The sequence below is a fragment of the Entelurus aequoreus genome, linkage group LG07, assembly GCF_033978785.1.
Source record: "Entelurus aequoreus isolate RoL-2023_Sb linkage group LG07, RoL_Eaeq_v1.1, whole genome shotgun sequence".
Lineage (NCBI taxonomy): Eukaryota > Metazoa > Chordata > Actinopteri > Syngnathiformes > Syngnathidae > Entelurus > Entelurus aequoreus.
The window spans coordinates 39,332,704-39,358,271 of NC_084737.1; the positions used below are offsets into that span (position 1 = coordinate 39,332,704).

The 25,568-nt window shown below is 37.9% G+C and overlaps 3 protein-coding genes across 6 annotated transcripts in view; 1 reads left to right on the forward strand and 2 right to left on the reverse strand.

Moving 5' to 3' along the window:
* Window positions 1-23: 23 nt before the first annotated feature.
* Window positions 24-2,731, reverse strand: LOC133653837 (uncharacterized). The gene is made up of 6 exons (XM_062053576.1): window positions 1,863-2,731; window positions 1,075-1,214; window positions 877-1,004; window positions 758-817; window positions 485-674; window positions 24-403 (listed from the first exon to the last, which is right to left on the reverse strand). Exons 1-6 carry the CDS (start codon window positions 1,870-1,872, stop codon window positions 293-295), a joined length of 639 nt encoding a protein of 212 aa, XP_061909560.1. The 5' UTR covers window positions 1,873-2,731; the 3' UTR covers window positions 24-292.
* A 176-nt stretch (window positions 2,732-2,907) lies between these two features.
* On the reverse strand, window positions 2,908-6,292 carry mbd4 (methyl-CpG binding domain protein 4). 4 transcript variants are annotated; one of them, XM_062053575.1, is made up of 8 exons: window positions 6,125-6,292; window positions 5,676-5,905; window positions 5,045-5,601; window positions 4,896-4,961; window positions 4,695-4,829; window positions 4,475-4,570; window positions 4,297-4,400; window positions 2,908-4,154 (listed from the first exon to the last, which is right to left on the reverse strand). In XM_062053575.1, the coding sequence occupies exons 2-8, from the start codon at window positions 5,783-5,785 to the stop codon at window positions 4,080-4,082; spliced, it is 1,143 nt and encodes a 380-aa protein (XP_061909559.1). In that variant the 5' UTR covers window positions 5,786-5,905; window positions 6,125-6,292; the 3' UTR covers window positions 2,908-4,079. The 4 variants fall into 4 exon arrangements, with proteins under 4 accessions (XP_061909559.1, XP_061909558.1, XP_061909557.1 ...); XM_062053574.1 differs by having other exon boundaries at window positions 2,925-3,511; window positions 4,475-4,619; window positions 4,690-4,829; window positions 6,125-6,257; XM_062053573.1 differs by having other exon boundaries at window positions 2,934-4,154; window positions 4,475-4,619; window positions 4,690-4,829; window positions 5,676-5,824; window positions 6,125-6,279.
* Window positions 6,293-8,204: 1,912 nt separating this feature from the next.
* ift122 (intraflagellar transport 122 homolog (Chlamydomonas)) overlaps window positions 8,205-25,568 on the forward strand; it is a 31,003-nt gene continuing 13,639 nt past the window's right edge. The window contains exons 1-17 of the mRNA XM_062053569.1: window positions 8,205-8,368; window positions 8,871-8,937; window positions 9,015-9,099; window positions 9,182-9,260; window positions 9,373-9,449; window positions 9,651-9,717; window positions 9,807-9,953; window positions 10,724-10,799; window positions 11,611-11,802; window positions 12,195-12,333; window positions 22,270-22,472; window positions 23,132-23,269; window positions 23,410-23,574; window positions 23,727-23,924; window positions 24,244-24,384; window positions 24,599-24,652; window positions 24,992-25,153. Of these exons, the coding sequence (XP_061909553.1) occupies window positions 8,325-8,368; window positions 8,871-8,937; window positions 9,015-9,099; window positions 9,182-9,260; window positions 9,373-9,449; window positions 9,651-9,717; window positions 9,807-9,953; window positions 10,724-10,799; window positions 11,611-11,802; window positions 12,195-12,333; window positions 22,270-22,472; window positions 23,132-23,269; window positions 23,410-23,574; window positions 23,727-23,924; window positions 24,244-24,384; window positions 24,599-24,652; window positions 24,992-25,153 (2,034 nt within the window). The 5' untranslated portion in view covers window positions 8,205-8,324. The remainder of the gene's footprint in view (window positions 8,369-8,870; window positions 8,938-9,014; window positions 9,100-9,181; window positions 9,261-9,372; window positions 9,450-9,650; window positions 9,718-9,806; window positions 9,954-10,723; window positions 10,800-11,610; window positions 11,803-12,194; window positions 12,334-22,269; window positions 22,473-23,131; window positions 23,270-23,409; window positions 23,575-23,726; window positions 23,925-24,243; window positions 24,385-24,598; window positions 24,653-24,991; window positions 25,154-25,568) is intronic.

Genomic DNA, 25,568 nt, shown 5'->3' on the forward strand with positions numbered 1-25,568 from the left:
CAAAATCATCACATAGTCTCTGTTGCTTTTCAGTACTTCTTTTAAATTCATGTTCAGCTGTATTCATCCTTTTATCGTTACATAAAAAAATAGAACATAGCCTGTTTTTTGTGTTTTTTTATTTAGGTTTTTGTAATTATCACAAGGGAATATTGGTGGTTTGAATGAACTTTGAGTGATGAACAGCAGTCAGTTGTCTTGTGACCATATCGGCATCTGAAAGATAATCTTGGGTTTGCTGCATATTCTTGCAGTAGTGGAAGCCTTGGGTGAGACAACAGCGAATGCTGACCTATTTTAACGTTCCACTCCAGTTGATGGGGTTGAGGCGCAGCCTCTCCCTCTCCATCATGACCTCCTGAGAGTGTGTTAATGCTCTGTCTCTCCACCTCTGCTCCATTAGCTACAAAAAACACCAGCACAGATGCAACCTCTTTAACCTCAGCTAAGACAGCCTTTTTGAAGACGACGAGTATATGAGTACCCTCTTGTTCTCGTCTCTGTAGGAGGACATTGCTTTCCTGTGTTGGAGCACTTGCGCTCTTTCTGCGGACATGGCGAGGCGGTCCACCTCATACATATACTCTGCTTCTTTCACCTTGCTGGCCAACTGCAGCTTGAGTGGGACACTTTTCTCCTCCATCTGTCTCTTGAGCTGCTCACGCAAGTCCCTCCTGCAGCATATGAATAACATGATGCAATCCTCCTCGGTCAGGGGTCAGAAGACGGAAAGCAAAAACACATTGATACCATATACCTGTACTCCTCTTTCTCCATACTGGTTCCATAAAACGGTCTTTGCCATATTTGATGATACCTGTCAACAAGTTATTGATCACTCACAAATAAATCCGTCATTGGTCCGAGTGTGACAACCTGGCATGTTCTCTCTTCTGCATGATCAGTGTCCTCTGTTGGTTGTGATGGTGGGCAACATGAGTTTCCAGACCGACGGTGCGCTTACTGACCAGCAGTGGACACAAAGGGTTCAGTCTTGGAATAACCTACATAGTGCATAGGAATGATTTTAGTCCTGAAACTCAAAGACTCAGTCAGTTACTCTGACCTACTGACCTGACTGCTGGTGCATAGTTGGTCCGAGAACTCCGAGATGAGAGGAAATGTGATGGGTCTGACAATCTGACTGCGACTCTGCTGGAGGGAGCATGGCCGAGAAGGACAGTGCACTGGTGTGGCAGCTATGTAAATGGCAGCTGCAAAGTTAGCAGATTTGTATTTGACATCTTCATTAGCAGCTGAGATAGGCTCCAGCGACCCCAAAAGGGACTAGCGGTAGATAAAGGATGGATGGACGGATCTTCATTAGAAACAATACGCAGTAAAAAAAACAAATGCCAGCGTTTAACAGTATTTTTTCCACAGTAAAATAGCCTACTGTAATCACAATTCACTGTAACATTACAACAGACTGTAAAAATTATCCATCCATCCATTTTCTACCGCTTGTCCCTCTTGCGGGGCTTATACTTATATATACATATACCCTTATACTTCACAGTAATTAACTGTTATTTCCACAGTAAAATACTGTAATCATAGTCATAACAAACGAATTACAGTAGGTAGCGGTAAACCGATGGAGTAAGTAACAAAATTACAATTGTGAAGTTGCAGCATTTAGTTGTAATTGTATTGTAATTAAGTAAAACAATTACAACTGAAGTTACAGCATTTACATGCATTGTAAATAACTGTCAGCTCTGCAGTTAGAGTAAATTACTGTAAATGTTACTCTTAAAGTAATGCAATTATTAGTAATTTGCTGTTAATTTACAACGAACATTTTGATAGTGTAGTAAGTATTTACATTAAAGGAGATTTTAAAAGAGCTGTTTTCTTACGGAGTTTCATTACGTTGCTCAGACTCCGGCGGAGAAAGTTCAATCTTTATGGTAAGCTTTTGAAAAAGCAAACAAAGCACAATAACATATTACACTTGATCTACATTAGCAATACATCTTGTAATGTAAATATAGTCGGGTGTCTGTCACTTCTAGTTATATATTAAACGGTGGCTTGTCCCGTCTCCACGAATCTTTTGCGATGGCAACAGTAACCATGGAAACCAGATTTCAACAAAGCAAGTGTGTAACGTTATCAATGCTCGTCCAGACATTTCACAATTCTCAAATATGTTTCGGTCTCTAGTTGGGACACTTTCTGGGGGAAATAAGTATTTATACAAAAAAAAAAAATTCTGCTGAAAGACATTTTTCAACAAATTAAAACATAATTTTGCAAACCTTTCTGAGACCTATTACCTTAATTTAATCCAGTATACGACTGTCTTACAAGACCAGCAGAAACATTGCATGCCATGGGAGAAATCTTTTATTTTCTTATCAGTGGCGGAGCAGGATGGTGCTAGAATACGTTTGAAATAAAGCCCACTGTCATTCATTGATTGTCATTTTACATGACTTCCACACAAGAGCATATATACGTTTAATATATGGGAAATATGACAGATGTGTAAAAAGTTCACAAATATCTCGTAAACTGCAAAACCGATTCAATATATATATTTTACATTAACTATTATTTTAGGTTTAACACGAGTACAAGGATATTTCACATGCCTTTACTGTTTATATAATTTAACTGTGTTTATGTTGTGTATAATGTGTATTTATAATATGTTGTACAAAGGACATTTCATATTTTTCGGAAGTTCATCTTGTACTTGACATTGTTTAAAGGGTTAGGCGCAATAAGTGTTCAACTTCAGCCTAAACCCTTTCGGTCTGCAACATTTTCTTTTTCAATCTATGAATGTACAACTGTTTGTTTATTTTGTAGACCATTGACCGAATAATAATAATAAACTAAAGTAAACTAACCTAAAACTAAACTAGATAACTTTTTGACGTGGAACGCTCCCACAAATAATATAAACAAAACTAATTATTCCCTTTTTAATATCAATTTAAAACAGAGCAGTCTGGCCCACAAAGTCAAATGATCAAGCTTTGCGTTTTTACAGCAACACCATGTGGGGTTCAGTGCAACTGTTTGCCCAACAAAAATAAATGCAAGTGATACTTCACATAGCTGATTTACAAGATTAGTGCCTGACAACTCTGTGTTCAATCACTGCGCGCCACGGGGAACATTTGCCATTACATTCAATCAGTGACGGAGCAGGGAGGGGCTAGGAATATGTTTGTGGTAAAATTTCATATGAAGCACCCTGTTATTTATTGACATTTTACATTCGCTTTTTCATTCAAAACGTGGCCTCCCCTCAAATTGTTAAGTTCTACACACGAGTGATCTGTGTATACAAGTATGTTTTCGGTCAATGTCATGCTGGAAGACTCATCCACGACCCAGCTTCAGTGTTTTGGCTTGGGCCAGCATAATTCTCATCCAAGATTTCAGGGATAAAGTCCTGTTTACCAGCCCCTCAATGCGGTGAAGTCTTCATGAGGTCTTCCAAGGCTTGGCTGGGTCAGTCAGGTGTTGCTTGCCCTTTTTGAGCAGGTGGGCACTGCAGGAAGTCAATCCATCAAAGCAAAGTGTTTACTAATTTTTTACCTTGTGACTCTGATTATTAACCAGTTCCTCCCTTGTAATTCTGGACTAGCCCTTCACCATGACTTTTATTGTCACTATACCCATGTACAATTAGATTAAAAGCAGCTCCTTATATACAATATAAAAATAGTGCAATTAGATTAAAAAAAAGAATAACGTCTTTGGGCCTGGCAAATAAGCAGAGGATCAACTACTTGTTCCTCTACTGTATATATTGACTATATTGTAAAACAATTAGACCCTTCTAGGTATAACTGTTATCAGGGTGTTTCAATATATTGGAAGGTCAATAATATACAGTACATTTTAGACCACCCCTCACATGCTATCAAATACCTGCTTTCTGCTGTAAAATCAAGAAAATGCGTTCCACACATAAATAAATCTGCGTAAGTTGAACCATTTGAGAAATATTAACCATATAAATGTATTAAATGACATCTTAAAAGTATTACATAATGCTAAAGTAAGGCTGATGTATTCATGATAAACAGTGAAGGTCTGCCTCTGGATACCGCTCTTCAAATTCCAAGAGTCTCATGGTTCTCCCAAAGCCAGGCATGGTATTTGTTCAATTTGTGATCTGTAGGTGTCACCTTTAACAAAAGACAGCAAATAACAAATTTGACACCCCGACTTTCCGGTAATATGCTTGTAATTAGTAAATACAAAACCCATACATGTGTCCTTCTTCACATACAACTAATTTTAAGTCAAAGTCAAAAAGGTAAGACTAGCCTGTCTCCATTCGTCCACACAGAAGATTCTGTAGGAGTCATTGCCGTATTTCCCAATGCCGTGCAACTCGATGGGGTATCGCCATTGTTTGCTTAGATATTCATCTGCAGGGGAGACGGTAGAGGATGAGAAGGGGATAATGGGTTGAATTTCATGTAACGCAATAAAAGATATTCACCTGAGAACCTGATGATTATTTTGGCCCGGATCTCAAACAGGCCGAGTGGCTTGAGGAGTTCAGATAAGGGTTTCCAATCGGCCTGGCGGGCCACCTCTGCAGACGGGTAAAGGTCAAAGAATCGCCAGAGGACTGGAATGGCCATCTTACCTGGAATATTTTACAGAAAAGTAGCAAGACTCACTGTACTGTGTGTGTAAAATGTGTGCGCTGACCTTACCACTTGTCTTGTTCAGAAAAATGGTGGCCACCAGGAGCTTCCACGGGTCATGGAAGAGGGTTTCTTGTACGAGGTTGAAAGGAGAACGAGGAGGTGTCCACTTCTTGAAGGCTTTTCTGCGAGGAGGACTGACATCTGCAGACTTTACATGTCAGAAATAAAAGCATTAACACGTCACCTTTAAACAAGAATTAACTTTACCGTCTGCAAAACGATTCCTGCTGAAATAAGGGCTTGTTTTGGGTTTGTCTTCTGAACTTTTGACCTCTGGACAGCAGGGAAAAAACAACATATTATAAAAAAGCAGCACATAACAATTGACTCTTAATATAGAGAAAGTGTGTCATTACTTTTCTTGGACTTTTGCAGTGACACATATTTCTTTTGCACCTCTTGATGTTTGTCAGCCTCCAGTCCAGGCTTGGGTGCGTTATCTACTGTGTCGATCCGCAGCTCATCTTCATCCTCAGTGGGAGGTTCAACATTCAGAGATGGTAAAACGGTCTCATTTTCTTGTGAATCTCCAAGAGGATCCAGTCTGAGAAGCTTCGCCCTCAGCAGCCCCTCCCTCAAAGGGCTCTTCTGCAGCGTGACATCATCATCATACACTGATGTAGGTTCCGCTTGCCTCCAGCTGGTGTGCAGACTCCTGTCACCTGAGTCATTGCACTCCCACATTGCTTCTTTAGGATCGTCCTTCACAATGTCACCATCAACAAGATCCAGTGTTTGTCTTGTGTCCTTCTGTCCACCTCTTGTGCGCGTTTTCTTTTTTCTCTTTTTTTGCAAAGAGGTGACTTCTTTTTTGGTTGATGTGAAATCAAAGAGATTGATGTCGATGTCTTCACCATTTTTCATAAGGAATGCTTTCAGAGAAGATCTTGACCGAAACTTCTGGCCTTGTGGGCTTTTAAAAACGTAAACACACTGTTAGGCACTTGTTTTGTATTGAAGTTTGCAAATCTAAAAATAGATGATTACCTCATGACATAGACATCTAGTTTGCCTGCGGTCTTGCCTGTCTGTCGCTGCCTGACGTCTCTGGTCCAACCAGGAGGCATTTTGCCAGGGCAGGACTCACTTTTATCCATGTTCTGATAGAAAGCAGCTTGGAGAAATGGCGATTACGCCTGTCCATGATGAGATGTGTAGACTTGGTTCAACTATGGCCTCTCATGTTTACATCAACGGTCATTCAAAATCTTATTTGTCTAAAAAATACCAAAATTCAAACAATTATCACAAGTTACCATGAATTGATTAACGTGGACCCCGACTTAAACAAGTTGAAAAAGTTATTCGGGTGTTACCATTTAGTGGTCATTTGTACGGAATAAGTACTGTACTATGCAATCTACTAATACAAGTTTCAATCGATCACAATACAGCACAATCGTTGGTAATAGTTTTGAAAAATGTGAAGAAATTACCTCCACACTTGTCAGCTTCTGTATCTTTAGTGTCATGTACAAATGATGAAGAGTGATAAATGCGCAGTCTTGTGTTCATGTGTTGTGGTTTTATAAACCGGAAGACTTAGTGGCTCCCACGCATGCGCACCCGTAAGCAGGAACTGGCGCTCAACTGTCATGTGACGCTATCAACGCATGGGGGCAGTAAAGAGAATAGTTTGTATCGAATGGACACAAAACGTATTACTTTTCACACATTTACAACTCAAGGCTGCAGGGGGAGCTCCACAAACCACGTTAAACCCAGATTCCGATCTAACAAAGGTCTTAACTCATTCTCCTTCTATGCCACATCAATATGGAATGCACTCCCGTCCCAACAGGTATAAAAGAAAGGGCATCTCTATCCTCCTTCAAAACCGCACTAAAACAACACCTCCAGGCAACTTCAACCCTAGACTAACACCCTCCCCCTCCACATCCCACCTCCCCGGATTGTAAATAACCAAATGTAAATAATCAAATGTATTTCTAATGTATATACTTGTTCTTATGCTATCTGAACTCACTATGTTCTCTGCTCGCTGTACATATCCTACCAAGTCAGACCTACACTGTTTCAATGCCAATTTCTCTGTTCTTTTTTGATTGTTTGATTGTGACTTTTATTAGTAGGTTGCACAGTGAAGTGCATATTCCGTACAATTGACCACTAAATGGTAACACCCGAATAAGTTTTTCAACTTGTTTAAGTCGGGGTCCACTTAAACTGATTCATGATACATATACTATCATCATAATACAGTCATCACACAAGATAATCATCAGAGTATATACATTGAATTATTTACATTATTTACAATCCAGGGTGTGGGATGTGGAGGGGTGGGGGTTAAGTTTGGTTGTTATCATCACTTCAGTCATCAACAATTGAGAACAGAGAATTGTACATTGAAACAGTGTAGGTCTGACTTGGTAGGATATTTACAGCAAGTAGTGGACATAGAGAGAGAGATCAGAAAGCATAAGAAAAAGTATCTACATTTGATTATTTACATTTGATGATTAACAATCCGGGGAGGGTGTTAGTTTAGGGTTGAAGTTGCTTGGAGGTGTACTTTTATTGCGGTTTTGAAGGAGGATAGAGATGCCCTTTCTTTAACACCTGTTGGGAGTGCATTACATATTGATGTGGCATAGAAAGAGAATGAGTTAAGACCTTTGTTAGATCGGAATCTGGGTTTAACATGGTTAGTGGAGCTTCCCCTGGTGTTGTGGTTATGGCGGTCATTTACGTTAAGGAAGTAGTTTGACATGTACTTCGGTATCAGGGAGGTGTAGCGGATTTTATAAACTAGGCTCAGTGCAAGTTGTTTTACTCTGTCCTCCACCCTGAGCCAGCCCACTCTCAATTGTTGATGACTGAAGTGATGATAACAACCAAACCTGCCCCCCAACCCCTCCACATCCCACACCCCGGATTGTAAATAATTCAATGTATATACCCTGATGATTATCTTGTGTGATGACTGTATTATGCTATATCTGTATCATGAATCAATTTAAGTGGACCCCGACTTAAACAATTTGAAAAACGTATTCGGGTGTTACCATTTAGTGGTCAGATGTACGGAATATGTATTACACTGTGCAACCTACTAATAAAAGTCTCAATCAATCAATCAACTGTTTCAATGCCCATTTCTCTGATGGTGCATTTGTTGATGACTGAAGTGCTGTTATTAACCAAACCCTCCTCACCCCACCCCCCGGATTGTAAATAATGTAAATAATTCAATGTATATACTCTGATGATTAACTTGTGTGATGACTGTATTATGCTGATAGTATATATCTGTACCATGAATTGATTAACGTGGACCCCGACTTAAACAAGTTGAAAAACTTATTCGGGTGTTACCATTTAGTGGTCAATTGTACGGAATATGTACTGTACTATGCAGTCTACTAATAAAAGTTTCAATCAATCAATCAATTCTACTTAATACACTCACTGCAGCGTTGAATATATTTGAGTCTATGTACTATTAGCCCGTTTAGCATCTCTCTGCTAACGAGGTTAGCTTTAACGTCGCAAGCAGGAAGTCCAATCTGAGTCTGCGCGGTCAGAGCGAGCAATGTCAAGGGGCACCAAGATGACAACCTGAGCAGGCAAAACAACCTGTTGTTTAAAACATATATTTGAACCTGTAAAGAGATGAGAGCCGTCCTAGTATGGAAAGAAACAACACGTCAACACTGGTAAGCATGTATCATGTATTTTAGGTGCTGCCGCGGGATGCTACGATACGTGATTAGCAACTGTGGTTGCTATGTCAACCATTGTTAGCTAGCTAGCTCATATTTGCTAGCACCACAGCAAATACAACTGGCGTTTTGCTTACAAACGGCACAAATGTAGACAGTGAAACACCATATGTTTTTCTTGACTATCCTACATAAATGCGCAATATTCGTTTCGGACGTTGTGTTTTGTCTATGACACAATAAGACGTCTAAGCAATGCTACATTGTTAAGCTAGCAGGCTGCTGTGTAAGGACACAGTGAATGAATGCGTCTTAATGAATATGAAATTTGCTTAAATAAACTTGACACATTTTAATTAAACACCCCCCTGCTCTCTGCTTGTAAAGTAACAATTGATGTGATCATTTCTGTTTGTTTTACTCTTGGGTGTTGGGGCCCAAACCAGCCCAATTATTTATTTTGTACTGAAGTTGTAATTCAATTTATTTCTTGCAGTGTTTATGACCTTGCCTTCAAACCAGATGGCAGCCAGCTCATTGTTGCGGCAGGTCTTCATGTCTTGGTAAGACTTGTTTTGCCAAGTTATTGCATCTCAATAATACTTCCTTTCTAATGACAACAGATTCATGCTTTTTATAGGTATATGATACCTCAGATGGAACTATTATTCAACCTTTAAAAGGACATAAAGATGTAGTCTACTGTGTAGCCTATGCCAAGGATGGTAATCAAACAATTTTCCTCTTCTGGGTATTTCATTTCTATACTTAGCCACTGCTGTTGTCCTTTAACTACATTTTTTGCAGGTAAAAGATTTGCCTCTGGCTCAGCAGACAAAAGCATTATAATTTGGACATCTAAATTGGAGGGTATTTTAAAGTACACGTAAGTATGTCTGAGTCCTTTACACTATAGTTGCAGTTTCACACTTATGCTGGTGTATATGTTTTTAAATGTATCATTTGGTGTGTTTATTCAATGTTTTTGTCATGTGTAGACACTATGACTCTATCCAGTGTGTTGCCTACAACCCAGTCACTCACCAACTTGCATCTTGTTCATCTGGTGACTTTGGTAAGTACCTCTTAGCTTTTGCTTCTTTATGCTCCTTTTCGGACACACAGGCCATGTTTTTAAAATTTTTCTTACCATTTTGTTTAAATTGTATATATGAACAGTATTTTCAGTTTTTGTAATTGAAATAAAGGACCCCTTGAGTTTACATATGCACTGAGACTTTTAATGACATAATTAGATCTGAGTGATCTGTTGTAGGTTTGTGGTCGCCAGAGCAAAAGTCTGTAAACAAACACAAAGTGAGCAGCAAAATAACATGTTGCGGGTGAGTCAACTCTCCTTCCGTTGTTTATTACTATATGAAACGCATTTAAATTAAAAGGGCTACACTATTTTCATGTAAAAAAAAAACAGGTGGACAAACGATGGGCAGTACCTTGCTCTTGGTATGATGAATGGAGTGGTGAGCATTCGGAACAAGAACGGCGAGGAGAAAGTCAAGATAGATCGTTCAGGAAATTCCTCCAGCCCAATCTGGTCCATAGCTTGGAACCCCTCCAAGTTAGTATCACCTACGAATTGGGTTTGATGAAAATATATATTCACACCCATATCACTGTGAGTTTGCATGTTCTCCCCGTGAATGCAAGGGTCTCATAGTACTCTAATTTCTTTCCACATCCCAAAAACATGCATGCACTTTGAATTGTCCATAGGTGTAAATGTGCATGGTTGTTCATCTTTATGTGTCCTATGATTGACTGGTGACCATTCTAGGCCTCAAGCTCACCCACAACACTAAAGAAAATGTATGGATGGCTGTACATTCACACTTTAAGACATACCTTCACATTTAAAGCCTGAACGTGATCGCAAAAGTACATTTTAAGATTAATTGATGTGGCGGTTTTATACAGGGCCAGTAGGGGGCAGCAAGTAACCATAGAACAGACTGCACACTTATTTGCCACAAACGAGCTGCATAGCCTTAAAAAAAGAAGGTAAAATTAAGATAGCAGTGATAATATGTGACAGTTGTTTTTTGTGACAGTTGATTTTCGTTTATATACTTTGTATATTGTCCTTTATATTAGATTCACAGAACATCTCAGTGGTTGCACAAATATTTTACAGACACTTCAGGTTAGATAATTATTTTCCAGGAAATGTGTTTAGTAGATTAGATGTTTCAGTAGATTGACTTTATGTAAACAGTTACAGTACGTTCTTTTAAGGTTCAACATTTAGATAACTAACACTCTCTCAGTGAGTGAAGGTACATTAATTCTAGAATTTTAAAGCCTGACACATTTCTGTTGTATTTTTTAAAGGGATGAGCAACATGACATTTTGGCAGTGGCAGACTGGGGTCAGAAGCTTTCCTTCTATCAACTCAGTGGAAAGCAGGTGACCATCCCAAGTAACTGTCATCTGCATACTGATGCAGTCCTGTATTGTTTGTGCTCAGTCAATAGTGTGTCAACAGTCTTGTGTGTGTGTGAACAAATGGAAAACATGGCACCTTGACTAAAATGATGGGGTGTCATGAATTTTCATTTGAATATAAAGGGATTGTGTTTAAAGACATTTTAGTCCTGAATGTGCTAGTATATCTTTATACAGAATTTATATCAATTTGTATAATTTTGTCCAAAATACACAACTGCTTAAGATCTGAATTGGCTCTTTAAAATTTAATGGTCTGGATTTTATTTTGTGGTATTACAGCAACTCCATTGTATTGGTCCTATTCCTGCTATGATTTAATGACTCCTTCCTCTTAAACCTCCTATGGGCAGCGCCATAATTGTGCACAAATATTCAGTGTTCATTATTCTACCTTTATGCCACAGTCATATATACTGTCATTGGCCTACTTTTTTTTTCACTGAACATTCAGTTTTGATTACAAAGTAAGGAATTGTGTGCAATGAATGAGAATCATATGTGGGTCGTCAGGCTGCATTTTCCACAGAGAGAAGAAACAGATGAGTAGGGGTATGTATATAATACAACGTTGTGCACTTTGACTTTGAACACAAAGCCTCCCTTTTTTGTACTTAATTTTTTTAGCCAACTCCTAAAAGGATGGCTGCATGTGGTGTTGACTTTGAATGGTGCCGGCGCAGACAGTGGGAAATGTTGGCTTGAGGCGTGTGCAATAAATAATAAGGATGCATTTTCAAATCTGATCCTTGCCTCTTGTTGTCTCTTACAGATTGGAAAGGACAGGACTCTCAGTTATGATCCATGTTGCGTTAGTTATTTCTCAAAAGGCGAGTATATTGTCATGGGCGGCGCTGACAAACAGGCCTCTCTCTACACAAAAGATGGTGTGCGACTGGGCGTCATTGGAGAGCAGAGTTCCAGAGTGTGCACGTGCAGGGTCAAGCCTGACTCCAACTTTGTGGTGAGTTAGCAGCTTGTGAGTCTGAATGTACATCTACTAACCTCTCTGCCTTTAAATGTGTGCTATAGATAATAAAAGGCGTATTTGAGAATGAGAGATGAGGCCGGCTCACAAGCGTGATAAAAGAGGGACAACAATTTTATGATCTTACACAACAGCACTTCTTTAACTACACTCATACAGAAGTCATTTTATTTTACACTAACACCTTTACAGCTTTCGTTCCACTTTATTTAGCTGGTAATGTCGAGGCATACAAGAGAAAATTGGTTGCTGAAAGGTTTCAGTTCTTCTATGTGGATATTCCAACCACAGGAACATTTTCCCACTTTCACAGTCTTTTCTTAGAGGTGTTAATAAGATGCACTGCTACATTGTTTTCTCTTCTATAGGTGATGGGCTGCCAAGATGGGACAATCGCCTGCTACCAACTTAACTTCAGTACAGTTCACGGCCTCTACAAGGACCGCTATGCCTACCGAGACAACATGACTGATGTCATTGTCCAGCACCTCATCACTGAAGCAAAAGGTGAGCTTTTTCTTGAGCAGCTAATTATGATTAAAAAATGGAACAGTTTAGTGTAAGACAGTGGTTCTCAAACTTTTTTTGTCATCCCCCACTTTGGACAAGGGGGAGTTTTCAAGCCCCACCTGCCCCCATCGCCCCAACAGAACGCTAATGCCAAGCTTAACATTTTCAAATTTATCGAACATCAAGTAACATCAAGTTTTATACATTCAAACTCAATAACATAAAATAAAATCAAGTTCAATAATAAATAAAATAACTGTGCAGCTGTGGTATAACTTGCATCAAGTTCAATATCAAATAAAATAACTTGCATTAATTCAATAATAAATAAAACAAAAGTGTTATAACTTGCATCAAGTTCAATAATAAATCAAAAAAAGTGTTATAACTTGCATCAAGTTAAATAATAAATCAAAAAAAGTGTTATAACTTGCATCAAGTTCAATAATAAATCCAATAAAAGTGTTATAACTTGCATCAAGTTCAATAATAAATCAAATAACTTGCATCAAGTTCAATAATAAATAAAACAAAAGTGTTATAACTTGCATCAAGTTCAATAATAAATAAAACAAAAGTGTTATAACTTGCATCAAGTTCAATAATAAATAAAAAAAAGTGTTATAACTTGCATCAAGTTCAATAATAAATCAAATAAAAGTGTTATAACTTGCATCAAGTTCAATAATAAATAAAACAAAAGTGTTATAACTTGCATCAAGTTCAATAATAAATCAAAAAAAGTGTTATAACTTGCATCAAGTTCAATAATAAATCAAATAAAAGTGTTATAACTTGCATCAAGTTCAATAATAAATCAAATAACTTGCATCAAGTTCAATAATAAATGAAAATAAAAGTGCCACTTTGCAATCTTTGCCAAAAAAAGGAGGACAGGGCAAGTGAACATGAGTTTTACAGTACTCCAGCATTAGTGGCTGCAATGAGCCTGTTTTGCACTGCACAGCTTTTCAAATCGGGGTTGCAGGCTTGACACTGCCACTGTTAAAACCTCATTGAATTCAGGGCTGAGCTGCCTTGATGCGAGTGTTTCCCGGTGAATGACACATTGTGTCCAATGCGCATTTGGCGCAACCCTCTTTATTAGAGCCTGCAGCCCGTTTCTTGACTTTGCCATGCGCGCCATCAGAGCAAAAGCCCACACAGTTTTCCCATTTAAGGTCGTGTTCTTTAAGGAAACTGTCCATTATCTTGAACAGCTCATCAGCAGTGGCTCTATTTTTTATGTATTTGCAAAACAGCAAATCCTCGCACAGTGACTCGCCATTCACAAAGCTTTCGCTTAGCCCCGCCCCCATTAGTTACTGTTGCTGTCTGTCAAACTTTCGCTCCTACCTAGAAATGTAAAGCATACAGGAAAAATAAGTAATTTACATTTATCTATATAGCGGATTTCACAGACAGAATCACAAAGTGATTTCCAGTGTGTATAGAAAATGAAAGCATAGTAAAAAAAAAAAATCAAAGAATATAATAATAAAAAAATAAAAAAAATCAAAGTGAAATTTCCTCCCGTTCCTCGCGCCCCACCAGTGGGGCGCGCCCCACACTTTGAGAAACGCTGGTGTAAGAGCAGGTGTGTCCAAACCTTTTGACTTTGGAGGCTGCATGTAAAGTAACAATACGCACGCACGCACGCACGCACACACACACACACACACACACACACACACACACACATACACACACACACACACACACACACACACGAGTGTATATGTTTGTATAAAAAATTATATATATGTGTGTATTTATATAAATATATATATATATACTGTATATATGTGTGTGTGTGTATGTATATATATATACACAAACACACACATACATATATATATGTATGTATGTATGTATGTATGTATGTATGTATGTATGTATGTATGTGTATGTACAGTATGTATGTATGTATATATGTGTATATATATATATATACTGTATATATATATTATTTTTTTGCAAATAATCATTAACTTTAGAATTTGATGCCAGCAACACATGACAAAGAAGTTGGGAAAGGTGGCAATAAATACTGATAAAGTTGAGGAATGCTCATCAAACACTTATTTGGAACATCCCACAGGTGAACAGGCAAATTGGGAACAGGTGGGTGCCATGATTGGGTATAAAAGTAGATTCCATGAAATGTTTAGTCATTCACAAACAAGGATGGGGCGAGGGTCACCACTTTGTCAACAAATGCGTGAGCAAATTGTTGAACAGTTTAAGAAAAAACTTTCTCAACCAGCTATTGCAAGGAATTTAGGGATTTCAGCGTCACTTCCTGTCAATGAGAAAGGACGCAAAGAAAAAAGCTCCGCTTCTGCTACCGGAGTTTTTGTTAAGTCTGAAGATTTTGACCACTGATTTGACCACTGATTTGCGATCACAGGAGAGTCACCTGGCATCTTCGATCTGATTTTGGTCAGTTGAGAGGCACTGATACGCTGAAATAAGGCGAGTGGAAGAGCCGTTAGCCTCAAGCCAAAGGCGCCTCCCGCAGTTCAAAGCGGTTGCCTAGCAACCAAAAGTTACGGCGAGTTTACAGCTGTTTTAAAGTGATCCCGACGTCGCAGATTGATATAAGTTGACAGGCTGACACTTCAAATTGATCTCTGAACGGCGCAAGGTACGAAATTGTTGAAAAAACAAGTTAAAAGTGCCGCAAGTCGCTAAAGAAGTAACTGCCCTTAAGACATAAGAGGCGCTGACGTCAGTGACTGCCGCGATGCCAAAAGTTAAAGGATTGACTGGAAAGACTGATTTGAAGCTGGGCACAGGACATGATGGGATTCAAGAAGGGATACTACAAAAAATACTCCAGGAATTTAAAGAAGAAATGATAGAAACATTGGAAGAATTGGTGGATGGATGGAAAGAGGAAATGAAAGAAGAAATTAAAGAAATGAAAAAAGAGAACAACTCCAGAAATAAAGAAGCCACTGAAATGAGCAAACAAATGAAGATCCTTCAAGAAGACAACAACATGCTGAGGAACATCATAGATAAAATGGATCAGGATAAACGAATGAATGATATCATTGTGACAGGGCACCGAATTAAACCAAGATCCTATGCGAAAGCTGTGAATAATGAAGGTGAACCAGAAGGTCTCAGCAGAACAGCAAGTGGTCAACTTTCTGCAATCAAAAGAAATTGAAATTGACATTAATACCATCGAAACATGCATCCCACTGAACGGAAGAAACAACAACGCCACTCCAGTCGTGCTTGTGAAACTCGTAAACAGAAAATCTAAAATGGCATTGCTGAGACAGGGAAAGAAGCTGAAGGGAACAAATGTGTACATGAATGAGCATCTCACAAAACGTAATGCTGAAATCGCCAAGAAAGCACGCGACTTGAGAAGGCAGGGAAAAATCCAGGGAACTTGGAGCGCCAACTGTAAAATCTACATCAAGCTGAATGGAAGTCCAGAAGCAAGAGTAATTGTTGTCCATGACATCAAGGACCTGGACAATTTTTAAAGTTTACACAGCTACCACAACAACGATGATAATGGACTCTGAAAGAAAACAAGCACCTAAATTCAGCATCGGCACTACTATGTTCCAAGGGACGACTAAACAAGAGGACCTAGATTCAGGATTGCATCCACCTACACTTATGGAGATTATTGAAACAACATCAAAGTTTGTTGAACAAGAAAATATGGAACTAAAAAATTTCTGCAACAAAGATCACAAAAACCAGGATTTGGAAAATGATATAGATCCAGATACAAATTTTTTCTCCCACATCAGTAATAGTTGTTTTTATTATACAGATGATCAATATAATAGCAACATTGAATGTGATAACAAATTGTCAATTATTCATTTTAATAGTAGAAGCTTGTATGCAAATTACAACAACATTAAGAACTTTTTGGAACACATCAACGAACCCTTCAAAGTGATTGCTGTCACAGAAACATGGATTGATGATAAAAAAAGGAATAGATTTTGATCTGGAGGGAAATGAACTAAACTACATCAACAAAACCAACAAATATGGAGGAGGAGTAGCTGTGTACGTGATGAAGAACCTGAACTACAAAGTGGTAAAAAACATGTCATTTGCCATAGATAATATCTTAGAATGTATAACCATTGAAATATGTCAGGAAAAAAGCAAAAACATATTCATCAGTTGTATATATAGATCACCTAAGTCAAGTATAGAAACATTTGAAGAATGGATCAAGGCAACTTACATGGACAATGGTCAAAGAATAATGTTCTTATGTGGTGATTTTAATATTGACTTATTGAACCCCAACAAGCAAAAGTCTATTGATGACTTCATTGATACAATGTACAGCATCAGTCTATATCCTAAAATCACAAAGCCAAGCAGAATCACAGGACAATGTGCCACGCTTATTGATAATATTTTTACCAATGATTTTGATAATAACACTACAAGTGGTCTACTTATAAGCGACGTTAGTGATCATCTGCCAGTTTTTACAATATATGATGGAAACTACAAGAAGAACATGGAAGACAAAAGGACATTTCGAAGACTATGCACAGAGAAGAGGATGACTGCCTTCAAAATTGAACTACAAAAGCAAGATTGGGACAATGTGTATAATGAAAAAGAGGTTGATGAAGCATATGAACATTTCTTAAACAAGTTCATAATACTTTATGACAAACATTGTCCATGGATACAACTCAGTAACAAGCAGAGAAAGAATAATCAACCATGGATGACAAAAGGATTAAAAAATGCTTGTAAGAAGAAGAATACTCTATATAGAGAATTTATAGCACAAAGAACTATAGAGGCAGAAATTAAGTACAAAAAGTATAAAAACAAGTTAACAGACATACTACGATCATGTAGAAAAGAATATTACAGTGAATTATTGGACAGGAACAAAAACAATATGAGAGCAACATGGGTCATCCTCAATAGCATTATTAAAAATGGAACTAAGAGGGACTACCCTCGATACTTCTTAGATGAAAATAAAAAAAATGACAACATAAAGGAAGTAGTTGAAAGCTTCAATAATTATTTTGTAAATATTGGACCAAAATTGGAAGAAAAGACTCCAGACCCAGTTCCAATTGAGGACTATAATGATACCATAGAGCCAAATCCCAACTCCATGTTCCTCAGTAATGTGACACAGGAGGAAATAGTTACAATCGTGAAAAAATGTAAATCTAAGACTTCAACTGATTGTAACGGAATTGATATGGAAACGATAAAAAAGGTTATTGAAGAGATCTCAGGACCATTAATGTATATTAGTAACCTATCATTTCAAACAGGTACATTTCCAAACAAAATGAAAATAGCTAAAGTTGCACCAATTTATAAGACTGGAGACAAACATCAATTTACAAATTATAGACCTGTTTCTCTACTTCCACAATTTTCTAAAATCATTGAAAAACTGTTCAATAACAGATTAGAAAGTTTCATAAATAAAAATAGAATACTCGAAGGGAACCAATATGGATATAGAGCTAATGTTTCAACTTCAATGGCTTTAATTGAAATTACAGAACAAATTACCAATGCAATAGATAGTAAAAAATGTGCGGCAGGGGTTTTTATGGATCTAACTAAAGCATTTGACACAATTAATCACAATATTTTAATCAAAAAACTAGAACGATATGGCATCAGAGGGTTAGTCTTAAACTGGATAAGAAGTTATCTAACGAACAGGAAACAATACGTGAAGCTAGGCGAACACACGTCTACAACGCTAAATATATCCTGTGGTGTACCTCAGGGATCAATACTAGGACCTAAATTATTCAATCTCTATATAAATGACATTTGTAAAGTTACAAAAGATTTAAAGTTAGTATTATTTGCGGATGATACAACAGCGTTTTGTTCAGGAGAGAACACACAGGAGATAATACAAATAATAACAGAAGAAATTAACAAATTAAAAAGATGGTTTGACAGAAACAGACTATCGTTGAATCTTAGTAAAACTAAAAAAATTCTATTTGGTAACAGTAGAAGAAAAAGTCAAACACAAATACAAATAGACGGAATAGAAATTGAAAGAGTAAACGAAACCAAATTTCTAGGTATAATGATTGATGATAAATTGAACTGGAAATCTCACGTAAAAAATATACAACATAAAGTTGCAAGAAACACGTCAATAATGAATAAAGCAAAACATGTTCTAGACCAAAAATCCCTTCATATTCTTTACTGCTCACTAGTGTTACCATATCTGAGCTACTGTGTAGAAATATGGGGAAATAATTACAAAAGTACACTTCATTCATTAACGGTGTTACAAAAAAGATCAGTTAGAATAATACATAATGTTGGATATAGAGAACATACAAACCCTTTATTTATTGAATCAAAAATACTGAAATTCCACGACATAGTGAATTTGCAAACAGCTAAAATTATGCACAAAGCAAACTATAACCTGCTACCCAAGAATATACAACAATTCTTCTCAAAAAAAGAGGAGAAATATAATCTTAGAGAAAAACGTAATTTAAAACATTTGTTTGCACGTACAACACTTAAGACCTTCAGTATATCAGTTTGTGGAATTAAATTATGGAATGGATTAAGCAAAGCAATCAAACAATGTACTAATATGATACACTTCAAGAAACTCTTCAAACTTAAAGTGTTTACAAAGTACAAAGAAGAAGAACCATGACAAACATTCTCAATTTATTTCATCCATCCATTCATTCATTCTTAAAGTAATCTTACTTATCTCATCATATGAAATATGACTTACTTCACCAATTATTATTATTAAATTCTTACTATTATTTATTTATTTATTTTTATTGTGATTACTTATGGAGTTTATTGTGAAAAAATTGTGAACAGGAAGTGAACAAAAAGTTTTGCAACTGTTATGTAAAGAAAAGGGGTAGGATTAAATAAGCTCTGCTTCTTCCTACTCCTTTTCGAACATGTTGAAAAGAAACTGGAAATTGTGATGTATCATGTTGTATGCTTGCATGTTTGAAATAAACTCAAACTCAAACTCAAACTCATACCATCTACGGTCCGTAATATCATCAAAGGGTTCAGAGAATCTGGAGAAATCACTGCACGTAAGCAGCTAGGCCCGTGACCTTCGATCCCTCAGGCTGTACTGCATCAACAAGCGACATCAGTGTGTAAAGGATATCACCACATGGGCTCAGGAACACTTCAGAAACCCACTGTCAGTAACTACAGTTGGTCGCTACATCTGTAAGTGCAAGTTAAAACTCCCCTATGCAAGGCGAAAACCGTTTATCAACAACACCCAGAAACGCTGTCGGCTTCGCTGGGCTTGAGCTCATCTAAGATGGACCGATACAAAGTGGAAAAGTGTTCTGTGGTCTGACGAGTCCACATTTCAAATTGTTTTTGGAAACTGTGGACGTCGTGTCCTCCGGACCAAAGAGGAAAAGAACCATCCGGATTGTTATAGGCGCAAAGTTGAAAAGCCAGCATCTGTGATATGTATGGGGGTGTATTAGTGCCCAAGACATGGGTAACTTACACATCTGTGAAGGTGCCATTAATGCTGAAAGGTACATACAGGTTTTGGAGCAACATATGTTGCCATCCAAGCAACGTTACCATGGACGCCCCTGCTTATTTCAGCAAGACAATGCCAAGCTACGTGTTACATCAACGTGGCTTCATAGTAAAAGAGTGCGGGTACTAGACTGGCCTGCCTGTAGTCCAGACCTGTCTCCCATTGAAAATGTGTGGCGCATTATGAAGCCTAAAATACCACAACGGAGACCCCCGGACTGTTGAACAACTTAAGCTGTACATCAAGCAAGAATGGGAAAGAATTCCACCTGAGAAGCTTAAAAAATGTGTCTCCTCAGTTCCCAAATGTTTACTGAGTGTTGTTAAAAGGAAAGGCCATGTAACACAGTGGTGAACATGCCCTTTCCCAACTACTTTGGCACGTGTTGCAGCCATGAAATTCTAAGTTAATTATTATTTGCAAAAAAAAAATAAAGTTTATGATTTTGAACATCAAATATCTTTCTTTGTAGTGCATTCAATTGAATATGGGTTGAAAAGGATTTGCAAATCATTGTATCCGTTTATATTTACATCTAACACAATTTCCCAACTCATATGGAAACAGGGTTTGTATATATATATATATATATATATATACACACACACCTTCTCATTCAATGTGTTTTTCTTTATTTTCATGACTATTTACATTGTAGATTGTCACTGAAGGCATCAAAACTATGAATGAATACATGTGGATTTATGTACTTAAGAAAAAAAGGTGAAATAACTGAAGCTCATCGAGAGAATGCCAAGAGTGTGCAAAGCAGTAATCAGAGCAAAGGGTGGCTATTTTGAAGAAACTACAGTATAAAACATGTTTTCAGTTATTCCACCTTTTTTGTTAAGTACATAACTCCACATGTGTTCATTCATAATTTGTATGCCTTCAACCTATATTCAATTGAATAGACTGCAAAGACAAGATACTTAAAGTTCGAATTGGAAAACTAAAATTTTTGCAAATATTAACTAATTTGGAATTAGATGCCTGCAACATGTTTCAAAAAAGCTGGCACAAGTGGAAAAAAAGACTGATAAAGTTGAGGAATGCTCATCAAACACTTATTTGGAAAATCCCACAGGGGAACAGCATAATTGGGAACAGGTGGATGCCATGATTGGGTGTAAAAGCAGCTTCCATGAAATGCTCATTCATTCACAAACAAGGATGGGGCGAGGGTCACCACTTTGTGAACAAATGCGTGAGCAAATTGTCCAACAGTTTAAGAACAACATTTCTCAATGAGCTATGCAAGGAATTTAGGGATCTTTTACCATCTAATGTCTGTAATATCATCAAAAGGTTCAGAGAATCTGGAGAAATCGCTGCACGTAACATTGAATGCCCGTGACCTTGGATCCCTCAGGCGGCACTGTACAACTACAATACATACTTTGTCGAGCTAGCTGTGTACAAACAAAACATTAAATGTGGGCTAATACTTCATGTTCATGTTTTTTAGTCCATACAGATTGTTGTCCTATTGCATTGTGCATTACAAACTCAAAAGCCATTCAGCTGTTGACGCAATTGCTTGCTTACCTCTTGCTGTAGCTATTTTACGGCTGATGCCTTAGAATGCCGTCGCAAGGAGATGTGTTACTACAGTAGCAAAACAGTTCTTCAGTGTTCGCTCTTACAATAAAAATGTTGGGTTTGTTATTATACAGATTACAGAATATAAATAAGGTATTGTTGGCGGTTTTTAGATGCATTTTCAAAGGGATTTAGAGGCAGAATGGATTGCTCCCATTAGCTGTATTGCTAGCCACCGAGAATGAGCCGATTATTACAAGTTAGAAGGCAAAAAAACCAAAACATTTTTCTTATTTTCTCTCATAAGGATTGTGAACGATAGACAAAAAAAAAGTGCAGTTACCCTTTAACCTTCAATCGAGATTTAATGGTCATTGACCAACATTACTAACATTGTCCTTAAGAAGGTGGCGTGTTTAAGGCGATCAAACTGCAATGTTATTCAAATTAAACTCCACACACTACGGGCTAGCCTTCATATTTAACTTGGGACGTCACGCGAGCCAGACTGAAGATGCTGGCAGTCCGCACTTTGCCCGCGGGCCGTAGTTTGGACACCCCTGTGTCCAAGGCTCGAAATGTTTTGTGAACAAAACTATATGTATTTAATCAAAATAATTAACCTGAATATTTTAAACCAGTATACAGTATTTGTTATTTTATAATGAACATTGCAGTGGTGCACATAATATTTCCCCCAGGAAAAAAAGCAGCATGGTAACAGATTGGATTTACTCAACAGGATACTTTATGTTGGCAAAAGAAAATTTGACCTCTAAATATTCACTCTCTCCCTCTGTTGTGCCCTCCTTTTTCAGTGAGGATTAAGTGTGGTGAGCTGGTAAAGAAAATCGCCATCTACAAAAACCGTCTTGCCATCCAGCTGCCCGAGAAGATAACAATCTACGAGCTTGTCTCGGAAGACTCCTCAGACATGCGCTACCGCATCAAAGAGAAGATCTGCAAGAAGTTTGAGTGCAACTTGCTAGTGGTTTGCTCCAATCACATCGTCCTGTGTCAGGTTAGGAAGACAACAGATTTCTTTATTTTTTTTTTTTCTTTATTCTAAGCACATATTTTAGACTCTTCTAGAGACTTTGGCACAGGGTGGATGTTGGAAGCGGCATGAGAGCCAGTGTTCAGTCCTTCAGTATGAGCCTAAAGGGAAAAATACAATGCGTTGTTTCTCAAATGTTCTGCTGGACATGTCTCCCTAATCCTCTTAGCTCCCTTCAACGACATAAAATAAGTCATTTGAGTGAAGGAAAATTACCACATGGTGCCGATCCAGTGTATGCCTGTTTCTTGTCTCTCTGTGTTTGACAAACACCAGTGGGGAGGAGGAGCGGCCATAACACATAGGTTATTTCCTTTTAAATCTGCCTGTGTGACAGGGATCTTTCAGATCTTCCTCAAATAGGCATGCTCATGTTTAAGTCTTCAGACAGCTTTTAGACAGTCAAAATGGGCTGTGTTCATAAGGGGTGTGAGCCTCTTGGGTCAAAGCACATTTTTGTTTATCTTTAGGGCCTCTTGTTTCTACTAGTTGCTTAAAAAAGAGCAATCCGTTAAGATTTGTTAACTGTTGCTGAATGCCAAAAAAATGTTGCTGAAAGAAATAAGGCAGGTGATTTACACATTATGACACGTTAGCAATTGAAGCACTGTTCTGTTTTGCAGGAGAAGAGACTTCAATGTCTGTCCTTCTCCAGTGTCAAAGAAAAAGAATGGGTGATGGAGTCTCTAATTCGCTACATCAAAGTGATCGGTGGTCCACCAGGCAGAGAAGGCCTCCTGGTGGGATTAAAAAATGGAGCTGTGAGTAGTTTGAGATGATAAAATAGATCCAGTAACTGGTTAAAATGGGAATAAGAAAGTTTATCAAACATGTGTAGTTGTTATGTATTCCCACAATATCTAGCCAGCTTTGCTCAAACTACTTTTATGTTCTTTTGTAGATCTTAAAGATTTTTGTAGACAACCCATTCCCTATTACCCTGCTGAAGTTGTCAACATCTGTGCGATGCCTGGATATGAGTGCCTCGCGAAAAAAACTGGCTGTGGTAGACGAGCACAATACCCTCCTGGTCTATGACATTAACAGCAAAGAACTGCTTTTTCAGGTCAGCGATTAGAATTGTGGTTCAAAATTTCTGGCTGACATTTTTTACTTAAATTTCACTGAAATGAATGAATAGAATAGAAAACATGCATGTACTTATGATGAATTTACACCGGAACGTGCTAATTTTTCACGTTCCCTTTTTCCTTTTAGGAACCTAATGCTAACAGTGTCGCCTGGAATACTCAGTGTGAGGTCATGCTGTGTTTCTCTGGTAATGGCTACCTTAACATCAAGGCTAGTAACTTCCCTGTACACCAGCAAAAGATGCAGGGTTTCATGGTCGGCTTCAACGGCTCCAAAATCTTTTGTCTCCATGTCTATTCCATGTCTGCTGTGGAGGTACCTCAGGTGGGTATGTAGTATAGAGGCATTACCATTGATCTACAGTAGCACACTGATACTAAAACTTGCTGTATAATAAATACTATTGTAATCTACAATATCTCCAAAACCAAAACTATACTTTTGTAGGCTGATTGTAAAAATTGGAAGAAACTGCTACAAAACGGAATTAGCTCCAGTACACTGGTTATAACCTTTAAAACAATAAGACTATTAGAGAAATATTATGTGTATGATTACGACTACTGTATTTCTTTATCTCATGCAGCTGCTTGCATTACATTCTTGTGCTCTGTATTCTTATGATCTTGTAAAATCTTCCCAGTCAGCACCCATGTACCAGTATCTGGAAAGAAAGATGTTTAAAGAGGCCCACCAGATAGCCTGTTTAGGTGTGACCGACAGCGATTGGAGGAATTTGGCTACAGAAGCTCTAGAGGGCCTTGATTTTGACATTGCCAAAAAGGCAAGTGTTACGCACGTACGCACGCACACACACATACACACACGTTTCATGTTATGTAGGACTCAATGTTTACACAGCAATACAATTGGACCGCAAACCTTCCAGATGACCCAAAGAACAACTTGCAATATAATATTTGAAGCAAATGTTTGGACATATAACACCAGAAACCCTGTGTGTCATCTAAATCATCACTTGTCTTTCTTCCATACAGGCTTTTATTAGAATACAAGACCTACGCTACCTGGAGCTCATTAATAGTATTGAGGTAAAAGTCACTTTTTGTTTTGTAAGGCCATTTCACACCCAAAGTTTACAGAATGTAATGTTCATGATATAAAAAATGTACAGCATGTGTAGATTTTTTTTAAATCGGTGTGTAAATGCGAGTGTGAATGGTTGCCTGTCAATCTGTGTGGATGGATGGATGGAAATGCAGCTAATTATTTGGATATTCAAATTGTATGGGACATACAAAGACAAAAAAGTTTAACTGTGGTCCAACAGTAGGTTTATTTGCATCTAACTAGTGTGTGGATAGGTCATGAATGCATGTAAGCATTTTATCTCTACACACGTGCCAGTATCGGTGTTGTTTGATTTGCAGGCCAGGAAGAAGCGAGGAGAAAACGACAACGACTTGTTCTTGGCAGACATCTACGCCTACCAGGGAAAATTCCACGAGGCAGCCAAGCTCTACAAGCGTACCGGCCAGGAACCCAAGGCTTTGAGCATGTACACTGACCTGCGCATGTTCGAGTATGCAAAGGTGATTGACTGTGATTGACCCTTAAGACAAACAATGCACACAAATGTTCGCGTGTTCACAAAAGTGTCCAGTGTTTGGGTGGGGTGTTTTTTATTATATCAGGTGCTCACTGAAATCTCCACATAAATCAGGTGACAGCACGTTTACAACATGCCTTTATGCATGTATTATTTCACAACACAAAGCCAACTTTCACACACCAGTTTGAGTTGGAAATGGAGCTTCTAAATTTTGCATGAATTCTTCGGTGCAGATGTCAGGAGAAGTAGGGAAAAAAGTAAAAATGGTTTAGCCTTTTTTTTTAATGTATGGAAAGACTTTGATATTAATTAGCTAATGCTGGGGTCTGTAACCTTTACTATTAAAAGACACATATTCTGCAATAGAAAAATAGTATATAGATGCAAAACGTAAC